The sequence below is a fragment of the Tympanuchus pallidicinctus genome, unplaced genomic scaffold (genome assembly GCF_026119805.1).
Source record: "Tympanuchus pallidicinctus isolate F22 unplaced genomic scaffold, pur_lepc_1.0 scaffold21, whole genome shotgun sequence".
NCBI lineage: Eukaryota > Metazoa > Chordata > Aves > Galliformes > Phasianidae > Tympanuchus > Tympanuchus pallidicinctus.
The window spans coordinates 12322954-12336817 of record NW_026294733.1 but is presented as its reverse complement, the minus strand read 5'-3'; the positions used below and the strand labels follow the sequence as shown (position 1 = coordinate 12336817).

The 13864-nt window shown below is 47.5% G+C and overlaps 1 protein-coding gene across 3 annotated transcripts in view; it reads right to left on the bottom strand.

Moving 5' to 3' along the window:
* Positions 1-13864, bottom strand: part of UBE2D2 (ubiquitin conjugating enzyme E2 D2) — a 28871-nt gene that overhangs the window by 6624 nt on the left and 8383 nt on the right. For all 3 annotated transcript variants that reach the window (XM_052684533.1, XM_052684534.1, XM_052684535.1), the window contains exons 3-5: positions 10013-10044; positions 9849-9926; positions 9663-9768 (exon numbers count right to left, since the gene is read on the bottom strand). In XM_052684533.1, the coding sequence (XP_052540493.1) occupies positions 9663-9768; positions 9849-9926; positions 10013-10044 (216 nt within the window). The remainder of the gene's footprint in view (positions 1-9662; positions 9769-9848; positions 9927-10012; positions 10045-13864) is intronic.

Here is a 13864-nt window from a genome sequence, read left to right as displayed (position 1 = left end):
CTGAACACGGCTTCAGAGCTTAATGATTTTACCTGTGTGCTAGAGGCACATCGGAACCACTGGACCTGAACTGCTGTCCCTTACCAAGGCTGAAAGACAGGGCTGGCAAGGCTCTAACAGACACAGCAGCTCATCACCTTTAGCTCTTTCCACCAGTTCCAGCTTTGGTTTCTCTGCCACCTCAGACACACCTGCAGCCAGCAGCACAGCCTGAACACGGCAGGTTTCTGCAGCTCCCTTCCTGTGGCCTTTGTCTTCGTATTTCCAGCCTCCACAGACAGACACCGAGGTCTCCTCAGGCGACAGGATGAGTAAGAAAAGCTAACATCCATTCCTTCCTTTACACAGAAGGAAGAAATCGAGCCAAGGAGCACTGATCAGGCACTGAAGGGCCATGGCCCCAAACTGCTGGAGGTCAAGGAGCACTGGGGCACAGCTCTCAGTCAGAGGGTTTGAAATCTGGATGGTACTGCACAGTGCAGGGGTCGGATCAGCGATCCTCGTGAGCCTTTTCCAGACGGGAACGTTCCATTTCTGTGATCCCAGCCGGATTTATTTTACCACAGTCCTTAGTGACCATGGCTGACTTCGCACAGGACGGCTCGCCCCAAAGCACCAGCACCCACCTGCAAGGCTCTGTTCAGCCCCACCTGCTCCCTTTCCCCAGCCACTGACAGCACCCTGCACACCTGCCAGCAGCCCCTTCCAGCACAGGCAGCAGGGCAGAGTGCTGCTCCATCCCTGGTGATGCTGCCCTGCCCATGGCAGAGCACTGCCACGTTCTCCAGGCTGGAAGAGGCTGTGCTTCACTGGAACCCCACCACCAGCTGCGCTTTCAGCAATGACTTCTGGCATGCTAATAACTTCAAAAACAATCTCCAGATCTTGTTTTGCAGCAGATCACTTCTATTGTAGTATCTCTCCAGCGTTCTAGAAACTGGACTCAACGCAATTTCAAGCTGCACTGACATTCAGTTGTGGTTTTTTTTTAAATCATTAATCAGAACTATTCTCCACTACTTGCTCTGACTTATAACTTCAGATCTTTCAGTTTTATCTGTACAGCTTCAGCAAGCAAAGCAGTTTTAACTGAAATTTATTTCAAGTGGTTTAATTTTGATAGGCTGCTGAAAGCAGCCAGCTGTCCAAAATAAATTCAGCAGCTCTGTGTTGAGCACACAGGTTTGAGACCAACCAAAACGGCAGCCTACAGACCACCATTACAGCCTCTGGAAAGAAAGAAATACACCCTGGCATAAAGTGTAAAAACCCAAATGGAAGAGGAGAGAGCAAATAATTGGCAGATTTTTAGGAGTCAGTTATCTCTATGAGCTCTTTCACACAGTAATTAAATAAGCCAGCGCTGCAGAAAGGAGCAGACCAGCTTTGCAGGGCAATGAGTATTACTGGAGTGAATCTCACAGCAGAGCCCTGATGTTCACTGTCAAGTGCCAGTACCAGCAGAACAGGTACAGAGTACAGCAGTAAAGAAGTTCAGAACAGCAAGTCTTGTGAGCACAGTACTGGGCGGAATGTGGCAGCACAGCTTGAAGCAAGAGGCTGAGAGCACTTCTCAGCATTTTGGAGTGGTGCTTCCTACAGCAGATGAACTACTGCAGATTAGGCTGAACCACACAAGCATGCAGTGGCACTGCTCTATGCCACGTCTGTTCGTCCTGCTTGGTAACAGGCAGGGCTGCTGCAGTGCTGGTGGAGCACCAGTTTGACTGCATTTCTCAAGTCTCTCACTGAGAGAGACATTAATGGTGTGGGGGTGTGTGTGCTCCAGAATCTAGGTTTGGATTTGTCAGCAATAGTAGAACAGATCAAATTTAACTTCCCACTGACTCAGATGGTTCAAGCACTGAGTTATTTCTCATCTATTCACTCTTAACAGTCCAGCCTGTAGCAAAACATCAAGCAAATCAAAGCAGACTGTTAAAGCCTCCTTTCATTCAAAAATTGGTTTTCCTCCAGCTTTGTTTTACTTCCCTGAGTGCACAGCCTGCTTAACTCCAACACTTCAACTGTGAACTCCATCCATCTCCCACAGACAACGACAACAGCTTGTCCTTCAGAGGACTCCTCCCTTCTATGAACTAGCAGAGCCTTTAAGTAAGGAATCAGGAGAACAGAACTAATCAAGGAGGAGACTGTTAACAAAGTGCCTCTAAAGAAGCAGTGGGCTCAGCTCCCCCCAGCTGCTGATAAGGCACTCTCAAGCAGTCTGATCACTTAACACTTGCTATCAGCTAAGGATGCTCAGCAGTGTGCTGACACCAGCTGAGGCCTAACAGTGCACATCCCTGGTCTAAGCCTACTTGCAAGACTTCCCTTCACACCATAGAATGCTCCAAAATTCAAGGGCAGCCTGCCTCGAGGCAGCTCCAATGTGCAGAGAATCATGCAGCTTATCGACAAACTTCACAGGTCGCTGCTGTAGGATTCACCTCATCTTCCCAGCAGGCTTTTCTATCCTCCTCACTCTGCCAAACCTCGGATCAAACTGCAGGTAGATGCAAGTTCAATATGTAAGCTCCATGGCTGCACTTCTGCCACAACCAGCTCAGTCACTGCTCAGGACAGGATTCACAGAGCAGGCTGTGTGCAGATCCCTCCAGTGCAACATGGAGAACAACTAAACCCAATAAAACTGCCTACTGGAACTTGCTATTGGCCCACAGAACTCCAAGAGATGCATCAAGATCCCAGAATACAGCAGTAAACAGACACCTTTACAAACCACAGGCCCCCACAGAGCCCACTGGGGAGAGTAAGCTCCACATCCAGAAGCTTTCCCGAGCGTTCCAGCAGGACAAGGAAGTCAAGAGGAGCCGTGGCAACCAAGTTCTGTTGGTGGCAGGGATGATTATCAAGTGCATCACACAGCTCTGACACCTCTGCATTCCTGGAGCATGCAGTTGCAGCTGACAGCAGATTTAAGAGCAGCAGAAGCTGTGTACCAGCCTCATGCATGACTCCTCCACACAAATGTGCAGGCAATTAGACCAAGCCTAGTCCTGGTCTGCTGTAGGAAAGGTTACCACTGAAAGCCTCTATTTAAGCCTCATTAGGAGCACTAAAGCTACACCTCTAGTTTCTCTAGATACCAGCACTACAAAAGGCCAATACCAGCCCTGCACTACCACAGCATATGAGACTGTGGTCCCAGCTGATTAAGAAACAAAGATGCTATCGATGTAGAAGCCTGATTTGTGACCCTAAGGCACAGATTCCACAAGATTATTAGGAAGAACTGATGAGCATTGCTGGTTTCTCAGAGCAGAAATCATCTTCCAAGTACAGAAGTCAAATGCTGTATTTGTTAAGAAAGCCAGAGTGGGTCTCATGTCAGTGACTTCCAGCTAGAATCTAACTGGAATTCCAAACAAAACTTGGCTCAGCAGCCATTCATCCATAGATCAATTCAGGATGAGAAGCAACTGAGGAGCAATGGAATTTCTGGATGAACCAAAGAAGAAATTAAACAGCAAGCACCAATTCCAAGCTAGTGAGGTACCTGAAAGCAGCTCCTTAGCTGGTGCTCTGGCTCAACTGCTGCTCAGCACTATTACTACTCTCTAATTACAACCAATCCAGGAGTAAAACGTTTCCCTGGGTTCCAAGGAGCTCAGGTCAGAACAGCTAAGGCACCCACCAACATTCTGCCTCCACAAAGACCCTGCTGATCTAAACTTCTACGTTAAGGGCAACGAGCACTCGAGTACATCAGTGGAATGAGGAGAATAGAGCAGCTGTGTCTTAAAGTTACCCCTCTAGAGTCAATTCCTATAAGGGGCAAAAGGCCTCACCACATCAGGCCAGTCGTCTCTGAAGATCCATCCAACAGAAGTTCCATTTCTAAGGAGAGGGCAAACAAAGACTGCACCAAGGAAGTTCCTTTTACACTACTGACAAAGCCATGAGAGTTCCTTTCAGTGCCAGGTTGTCAGGACAGCAGGATATGTACTCAGCTACCAGCCCTGGCTCAAGTCACAGTCAGCTCAAGATCACTATGTAATCAAAATGCTTGTGTGCTGACACAGGGCAGGAATTCAAAGCGGGGCAGTGCCAGCTGTTGTGCTCCACGCCAATATCAGAGCCCACCCTCCCCTGCTCTGCTCCGCTCCAGGCAAATTACAAACACTGTGCACTAAGTTCTTCCTTTAGGAAGGGATTAGTTTTCCTTTTGGAAAACAGGCTACCAGCTCTGACAGCAATTTGCTTTTTGATCTTGCTTGTACACAGATGCATGCTTTTCAACATCAAAGTAACGAAGCTCAGGTTTAGCTTAGCCTGATACTCTGGGGACTACAAAACCTCAGCGTGCATTTGAGCTTTGCACACATCACTGCTCAGGAACTCAGCTCCATTCCAAGGGCCTTACCCAGCTCTCCCACTCCCCAGGACAGCTAAGGCTCCTCCGTTCCTAACCCTCAGCCTGGCAGCTAAGACCCTCCACATCCAGGTCCAGTGCTACTGGGGCCACTTGCTGCTGTTAAGGTGCACACCTGAAGGACTTCCACAGTGAGGGCTCAGAGGCTTTCTGCTGAGGACTGACTCACACAGCACGCCCAGATGGTTTCACACAGCTTCACTTAGCAGCTTTTCGCTCTGCACGTGGAGCTGACAGTGCATCAGGACCCCTGTGAACACCAAGGAGCTGAACCACCATCCCTGCGAGCAGCACAGGCACAGTCCCTCAGCACGCAGTGCAGCAATGCTCAGCAGTGTATTTTGGGAGATGCTGAACGCAAAGTTCTTGACTGCTGAAGGCGTTTCTAACGTCCTAAAGCCTCTGACAACCAGCACTGTAAACCATACCGTGCAGATTTAGCTTTATGTTGATTTTCTTTTTTTAAACTTCAGTATCATTACAGCTGATATATTTTGCAATTTGATAAACTGACTTTGAATAAGTTCTCATATACAGAAAGTGAAGTGAACATGAAATCTGCTAAGGTTCTACCCTCTCAGTAATACAGAATAAAAAAGAAATCTCACAATTGACTGCTGGAAAAAGTATTTGCCTGTACAATCACTACCTTTGAGCATCAGACAGCCATCTGTCATCACCCTCAGAAGCATCTGGGGTCTGAAAGTTCCAGAGTTTCCCCCAGAGGCAGCTAACTGCCCACGACCACGTTCAGATGACTTACAGCCATCTCCAAGGACAGAGAGTCCACAGCTTCCTGCCAACCCGCACTGGTGCTCATGCATTCCATGTAGGGGAGCTTCCCAAAGCTCAAAGGGAACCTCTGGTCAGATGTGGGCCTCCTCCATGAGCAAACTGGAAAGCTGGTCATGAGGGATATGGAGAAGGTTGAGGCGAGGCTAAAAATGACTTCTTTGCTTCAGTCTTCACTGGCAACAGCTCCAACCACACTGTCCAAATGGCAGAAAGTAAAGGTAAGAACTGGGAGAAGGAAGATCTGCCCACTGGAAGTGAAGATCAGGTTTGAGACCACCTAACAAAGGTGCACAAATCGGGTGAGATCTATCCCTGGGTTCTGGGAACTGGCAGATGAAGGTGTCAAGCTGCTATCCAGCATATCTGAAAGGTAACCACAGTCTGGTGAAGTTCCCACTGGCTGAAAAAGGGGACACAAAGCCCCCGCTGTCAAGAAGGGGAAAAAGATCCAGGGAACTACAGACCGTTCAGTCTCATCTCTGTGCCTGGCAAGATCACAGGGCAGATCCCCTTAAGGTCCTACTGAGGGGCATGGAAAACAAAGAGGAGGTGATCGGTGGTAAACAGCACAGCTTTATCAAGGGCAAGTCACACCTGACAAACTTGGTGGCCTTTTATGATGCAGTTACAGCATCAGGGGATAAATGAAGAGAAACTGATGTCATCTGCTGGACCTGTGCAATGGGTTTGACACCATCCTCCATGACACCAAATTGGAAGAAAGTGGATCTGATAGATGGACCACTCACTGCATAAGAAATGGGCTCAGTGGTCACACTCAGAATTGTGTCAACAGCCTGATGTCCAAGCAGGGACCAGTCATGAGTGGTGCTCCTCAGGGACCGCTGCTGGGACCAGCGCTATTTAACACGTAAGCAACACGAATAGCAAGTTTGGAGATGACTCCAAGCTGAGCAGTGCAGTTGACATGCTAGAGGGAAGGGATGCTGCAAGAGGAACCTGCACAGGCTGCAGAGGTGGACTCATAACAGCCTCATGAAGTTCAACGAGGATAAGTGCAAGGTTCTGCACGTGGGTCAGGGCAATGCCAAGCGCAGATACAGGATGGGCAGAGAATGGCTTGAGAGCAGCCCTGGGGAGAAGGATTTGGGAGTACCAACTGATGCAAGATTAAACATGAGCTGGCAACATGCTTGCAGCCAGAAGGCTGCATCAAGAGAGATGTGACCTGCAGGTCCAGGGAATGATTCTGCACCTCTAGTCTGTCCTTCTGAGACCCCACCTGGAGTGCTGCTGCCAGGTCTGGGGCCCCCAGCACAAGGACAGGGAGCTGCTGAGCAAGTCCAGAGGATGGCCACAAAACAGAGGGCTGGAGCACCTCCCCTACAAGGACAGGGGGAGAGAGAGCTGGGACTCTTCAATTTGGATAAGGCTCCATGGGACCCTTATAGTGGCCTTCCAGTACCTGAAGGGGGCCTACAAGAAAGCTGGGAAGGGACTTTTATAAGGGCAGGTAGAGACAGGATGAGGGGAAATGGCTTTAAACTGGAACAGGTTAGATTTAGACTAGATATTAGGGAGAAATTCTTTACTGTGAGGGTGGTGAGACACTGAAACAGGTTGTCCAGTGAGGCTGTGGATGCCCCCACCATGGAAGCATTCAAGGCCAGGCTGGATGGGGCTGTGAGCAACCTGGGCTAGAGGGAGGTGACCCTGCCTACGGCAGCAGGGTGAAACTAGGTGATCTGAAAGGTCCGTTTCAGCCCAGAAGGTTCTATGATTTAAGCTGAATTCTTTAAGTTAGTGAGGCTGAAGTTACTCACTAGGTTGGGTCTTCAATGCACCAAATGTGAACTCCATGGCTCCTCTGCTGAACACACAGAAACACAAAGAGAGCAAGTTGCCCAATTTTTACTGAAGAAATACTTCAGTTTACCACTCAACTCGCACACTAGAAGCTCAAGATAAAGTAGGGTTCTCCCAAATATGCCTACAAACAATTAAAAGCGGGTGAAGACACTTTATTCTCCTGCTACAGATTACAGATTCTTGTTTATCGAGGTAGTGATAGCACTTCTAGGTTTATGCATTCTGCTTAAGCTTTGGAATCAAGGTAACCACCAAGGTGTGTTTACAATTAGATCTAGAGACTATTCATTTGACCATATGTACTCTTCAACCAATACCTACTTCGGAATTACTAACAGAGTTATTCGTACTCCTATCTCAGAAGGTCAGTGCTGTTCTCCCCTGCTCTCCAAAATCCATTCTGAAGAAGTGATAAACATTAGGAAAGAAAGCAAACATGGATGCTAGTCACCTCCACCGCCATAGTCACAATCACTCCAAGTTACTTACAGGGGCAGAGAAACTTCCTTGGTCATTTAGCAGCCTGAAATCAAGGTTCTGGCAGCCCCGAGCTCAGTCACTAGCTATCTCACCCTGCAAGGAGGGCAGAGGCAGGTTCCCAATTCAGATACACTGGACTGCCCTTTGGAGCAGCCTGCATCTCCTGAGCAAGTGAAGCCCCAGTCCCCACCTTTATCACTTAATTAATTAGCACTGTCATGATTTCCCTCAGTATTCCCACCACAAACATGCTATAAGCAGTAAGTCACTGCACACCACTTCAACTTCCCCCTCGCAGGGAAGAGCAAAAAGCAGCACCACCAAGAAATCCAGACATGGCAACATAGCACCTCCTCTGTGCGAGCTGCTGGAACATCATCTTCCAGGTGCCTCAGAAAGAAGCTGCAAATGAAGCTGTTAAATGGAAGAACTGTTTCTAGTCTTTCTCAATTTCTGGATCAGTAGAGAAAGCACGCCTTCCCCCAGACCCACGGTGCTGCTTCTGACGGGACGCAAGGCATTCATTACTCAGCATAAAGCTGAGGCCCTGTTATTCACAGGAGTTACCTAACCCAGCAGCTTCTCCTATTAGCAACACATTTGCTCCTCAGTAAGGCTAACCAGGAAGTCAGGGAGCTGACAGCCCTGAAGTCTGTAACAATACAGCTGCAGCCTCACTGAAAACAAGATTTCCACCCTAGCAGGTTGACACTGCCTTCGTAGAATTCATCTGTACTTGATGGAGACAGGAATGCCTCTTCCAACTCCTGCCCATGGGTAATTTGGTCTACCTTCTTACAGAAAGCATCTCTTATTCCTGACACCCACCAGCATTTCTTTTGCTGCCTTCATGAATTATCACCAAGTGACCCTGCCAAGACTTCCCCCTGGTTAGATCTGCATGCATTCTGTGCTACACACACGAGAGTTTGCAGAGAGTTCATATGAAAGCACAACAGAGACAACTGGTCAGTAATACATATGCACCTGATCTCAGGAAGCATGCTTTAGAATGGCCTCGCTGGTCCCACAGCTTAGTCTAACTACACCAGGAGGATGCAGTTTGAAGAGGATCAGAAACAGGAGTTGCAGGCAGAGGAAGAAAGGAGCTGGAAAAGCATACTGCAACTGGATTTGGTCCCTAAATTAAGTCAAGGTATATTTTGTGATTAAAGCTCTCTGACAGCCATTAATAGTAAGTCTGCTGATGCTCTCAGCTAGCCTCTTAACTTCTCAGCCTACTTCTGTCACGATCCCAGCACACATTCCAGTGTTTACATGCTATTTATCATCCCACAGGATGTATGCTAACTTCAGAATCCCCAAGACAAGTGAAAATAACGCATCATGCCACACTACGTGCTCTGCAGCTGTAGAATTCTAGCCATTACATAGTGATTGAATGCTGTATGTTTAGTACTACCTTAGCACCTCTAACAGCAGCTAGTGCTCTACTGAAAGCATTCATAAAGAAAGCTACAACGAGCACACAGTCATTTGGCTTTTACTGGCACTATTCCTTCAGCTTTCCAGTTACAGTGAGGACCTTCAGCTCTGCACAGCAGCAGACTCACTGCCGTCACAGACAAGATGTGCTGCTGTCTTTCCACCTCTTCTTCTCAAATGCTACATCTCAGCTAACAGAGGGTATGGAATTGTGAGCTCAGTAGAAGGGAAACAGTTAAGATAAGCAAGGAGTCATCAGCTAGAACTAAAGGGTGTGTGAGGGCATGACAAGTGGTGGAGAAGAACTGCATGTTTTTGTCAGCCTTTTTTAAAAGGCTGCTGCTGTTTCCTTACGTTTTACTTCGTGTACAGTATCAACACTGGAGCCTTCTTTTGTCATATACACGTTTTCAAGCTCAAATGTCTGTCCTAAAGCAGAGCTTCCTGCACAGAACTGCCACGACTCAGTACTCGATTCAGTCAGACTTAATGGATCCTTGAGCAAAACTACGCTAAAATCCCTTCTCCCTATGGCTGAAGGAATTGGATGATCCAGGGCTTGTGAAGAACAGGTTACAAACTACACGCTGCGCCACAAGACTGAAGCTGTGATCACAGAAGCAGTTAACACTGAGAATGCAGTATTATTTGTTTTACATTCTAAACCTAGATGAGTAATTACAGCAGAGTAAAATTAAGTGAGCGTTGGAGGTACCTTTTGAAATAGTTAGTGCTGGGGACCACTGTGATCGTAGAATATCAAGACAAATGCTGCCATTACTGTTAATATTTGGATGATAGATTCTTGTTGTAAATGCAACCTGCAGAAGAAGGAAAATTTCAGTGTAGGCTCACAAATGTACATTATAGCACACGGTAAGCTACTGCACAGGACACTCACCTTAGGTGGTTTGAAGGGATAATCTGTTGGGAAGTGAATTGTCAAGAAAAATACTCCACCTTGATAGGGACTGTCGTTCTGTTAAGGAAAAGGAAATGTTGCAGTTCAGTTTTTACAAGAAGACTGGTCATAGAAACTATGAACATCCATTCTCTCATACTTACTGGTCCCATTATTGTAGCTTGCCAATGGAACACTGAAAAAGAAAGAGATTTACTTCGGTTTGGAGAAGCTCAAGTAATGAATACTTAACGCCACAAGAAAGCAGTACAGAAGAGTCCATTTTAAAAACAAAACCTTCTGAGAAACTGCGAGGACAGCAGCCAAAAAGCTGAACAGAGACAGGGAGATGCACTCTGTGTTTCCTGCACATTCGGTCCACGCTTTCAGAAACTGCTGTGGTAGATACCTGTGCTGCACCCTGAAAGAAACCCCAGCACAACAAAAACACAGAGTTCACTCACTGCTTTGGACCCAACAAGTTTGAGCATTCAATCAGGTAGTTCCCAATGAAAGTCTACCATTACCTGAATCAAGCCCACTTTCCAACAGCTGCACTGCCCTTTCAGAGCGAGTTACAGCAGAGGCACAGAGGAAGTTCATCCCTTTCCTCAACAGGATCTCCTCTGCGTGGCTCCTTCACTGAACAAAGGGTAAACCTGAGCCGTGTGCAGCCCACAGGTAAGGAGCTCACCTACAGCCAGCAGCGTCCTGACCCAGCATCTACCTTCAGCCTCCACAGAAGCACGAGAATTCCATTAAAGCACAGAAAGTAACACAAGTCACAAAAGAACCTCAGAGTGAGTCTGCTAAACACTTGAGACCAGTGTGCCAGAATGCTTTAGGTTAAATGGGAAAAAAAGTCGTCTCACTCATGTGCATCTGTCCAAGAGAACATCTTAATCTGGTAATACAGAAGGCTTGTGAAGAACGTCTTTATGCTGCAGGACAGAAGGAAAATAATCAGTGCTGTTAGTCTGCAGTAATGTTCCCCCATATGTACTTAAGGGCTCTTGCTTTCTCCTAACACCCCGAGTTCACAGCACACTAGTTTAACGAGTTATTTCTCAGGTATTTTGGGAATTTTCCTCTGCCAGGATGTTGGCTGCACCTCACCTTTAGAAGTGGGGAGCAGAACACAAGCTGACCCAGCTGTAGGAGCCAAGTCTTTAAGGCACAGAAGTTGAAGCCATCTGCAGCTGCGCACTTCAGGTGCAACCAGTGCCCTCAGCTTCCACCCCGGCCCAAAGGTGGCTGTGACACAGTAACACTGTGTGCCTACTCTGAGTTGCTTTCAGTCACAGCTGTACAGGCACTACAAGCGAGTGTGAGCTCAGAAAGAATGGAAAAACGAGAGTAGAGACAGCCCTGCCAAGACTGAGTAGAAAAGCAGCTGGTTCAAGCAGCAGCTTTGTAACAAAGGGTGCTACAGCTGCTGACTGCAGCCAGCAAGGGAAAAGGACATTCAGCCAGGCTCAGGAAATGAAGACAATGCCTCGCTTCCAAACGCGACGTGCGCCCGTTTTAAAAGGTTCAGGCAGCTCCAGAGCAAGTCCACTGCTGGCAGCTGGAGGGGGGAAGGCTGGAACAAGAGGACAAAGAGGCGGCAAAAAGACAGTGAGGAGTGCAGCACTACAGAACACTGAGATTCTCACATGCATCAGTGGATGCTGGTTAAGGCTGACCCCAGCTGTGCTGAATATATAAAAATACTGGATGTTAACTTGAACACCTCTGCATGCTAGGAAGATCAACTGTGACACCTCATCACAGCCTTAAACCAGGAGAAATCAGAGTTACGCTACAATCTGGTAATGTAACCCCAACCCTGTTTCCCAAACAGAGAATGGAGCCAAGTGGAGGATGACAAAACCACCTTATCCAGAGAGAAAACGTATCCAGTCCCTGCAGCTGACTAAGCAGAAGCAGCTTTTCCCATTCCAGAGTTAATGTAACACTGGGATGAGCTGCTGACACCAGGAGACAGTTTGCATCAGCTGGACGAGGAAGATATCACTCTGAAAGCACAGCATGTTCTGAACCCTGAGAAACATTGTGACAAGGCAAGCAGGCAGGCCTCGAGCACAGCCAGCACTGTGAGAACAGCACCTTCCACTGCTGCCCCTGCTGTTCAGTTACACACCAGAGGGTGAGCTCTCAACAGAGCAAGATTTTCAAGGACCCACCAGCAAGGTGACAAAGACCTGGGTATTACTGCCAAATCGAGAAAGCTTTGAAGCCGCCCTCAACCACTGCTCAGCTCACGTTACCACCTCTTCCAGCATCCTGACTGGCCGCGACACGCTTCTGAAACAATAAAGCAGATCATTATGGCACCAGAAAATCCTCACTGGCTCTGCACCTTACTGAGTGCCTTCCCACACACCTGCAAGCTCCTTAGAAATACCATTCCTAAAGCAGGAAAGTGGCAGGATGCATACAAGTACTGCTAAAAGCCCTCAAACCAGGTACAGCTTCCACTTGCCTGAAGGCACTGCTAAACACTAATGCCTCCACAAAAAGAGAAATAATCAGTCTCTTCATTCTTCAAAGTGCTCTTTTTAACCTAGTCTAAGACTCACGAATTTATGTTTCTATGCACTGCAGAACTTGCCAATAGTTCTAAAGAGATTAACTGCCACAACTGATCAGAATCACTCTCGTAAGAAGAACCCCCAAGCCTATGAGCTCTCAGCACAGATGGAAGCCTCCCTTCTCAACACTCCTTGCTCCTACAAGCTTGGATGCCAGGCTGAGCAGCTGCCTTGTCAGGGATGCTGCTGCACAGCTGGATGCACCCCTGCAACAGCTGAACTGCTCTTATGCAGCCTCTCTGACATGGCACAGAGCCTCTACAGAAGCATCAACACATTGCCTTATCTCAGGCATTTTATGCTTTAAATACTCATGCATTTCATACACACTCATCTGGATTTTCCCCAGGGCAGGCTGTAAAGCTACAAAGCAAGAGGTGACCGTACAAGTGGTCCTGCCATTGCAGGCACCTTACTGACCTGGACCATCTAAACTGGGACCAAATGCTTAATGCTGATACAAAAAAGAAATTGCACTTTACCAAGAAGTGAGAAATTTTGATGTTAGAAGGCCTGAGCAACTTGTGAAATGACTTTGGTTCAGTTTAAAAGCCAAGGCCTCTCACAATAAAAAAAACCCACAACCCAACACCAATGGCTGCAGTAGGGGCCAACAATTAAGCTCTGTTACTCACAGGTGGTCCAGCAGCCTGGGGACCACAATCCAGAACTACAATAAGAAAGATCTATGTGAAGCCCATTAAATCATGCAGTGCATCTTGCCCCGTTCTAGGAGAAAACACACGAGCAAGGTAACAGGAGACCTTAGCACAAAGGAAAGAAATGCAGAGGAAGGCTCTGAGCAATAACAGCCTCCTTCCACACGGCTCTCTGAGCTTCAGAAGGAGCAGAGAAAGATGCCCAGGTCTCCCTACCAGGAGAACTCGGAGCAGCTGGTGCCTGGGCCAACAAGGCAGCCCAGCTGTTCCTTCCCAGCACGCTGCTCCCTTCAGGGACCTGGCAGAGCCAACTGCTTAGAGAGGATTTAAGCACACCAGTACCTTGCAATTGAAGGATCCTCTGCCTGCACTTCATCTCGTAGCTAAGCACCCACATACAAATCCAGTGACAAAGCTGTCACCACAGCAAGACCTGCACATTCAGATTTTGCATACTCAGAAGTCCTGAAGGAGCAGCAGATTGAGTTAAACCCTGCCTGAAGGTCTCAACTCGTTCTTCAGTCCTTACGCTGGCATACCCTATAGAGCAACAGCACAAACCAACTGAAAGCAAACAGCTTTTTCAAGTGTTCCTGTAACTTAAAAACCAAAAAATACTTGATAATTCAAGCTTCAATTCACTAATTAGTTTTCCTTCCATTCACATTTTACCTTGCTACCCTCAAAGACTGTGCATTACCTCTTTAGGAAATGCAGTGGTTGCTTTAAGTCCTGTGTAAAATATAGTTAACTGTGACCTTGA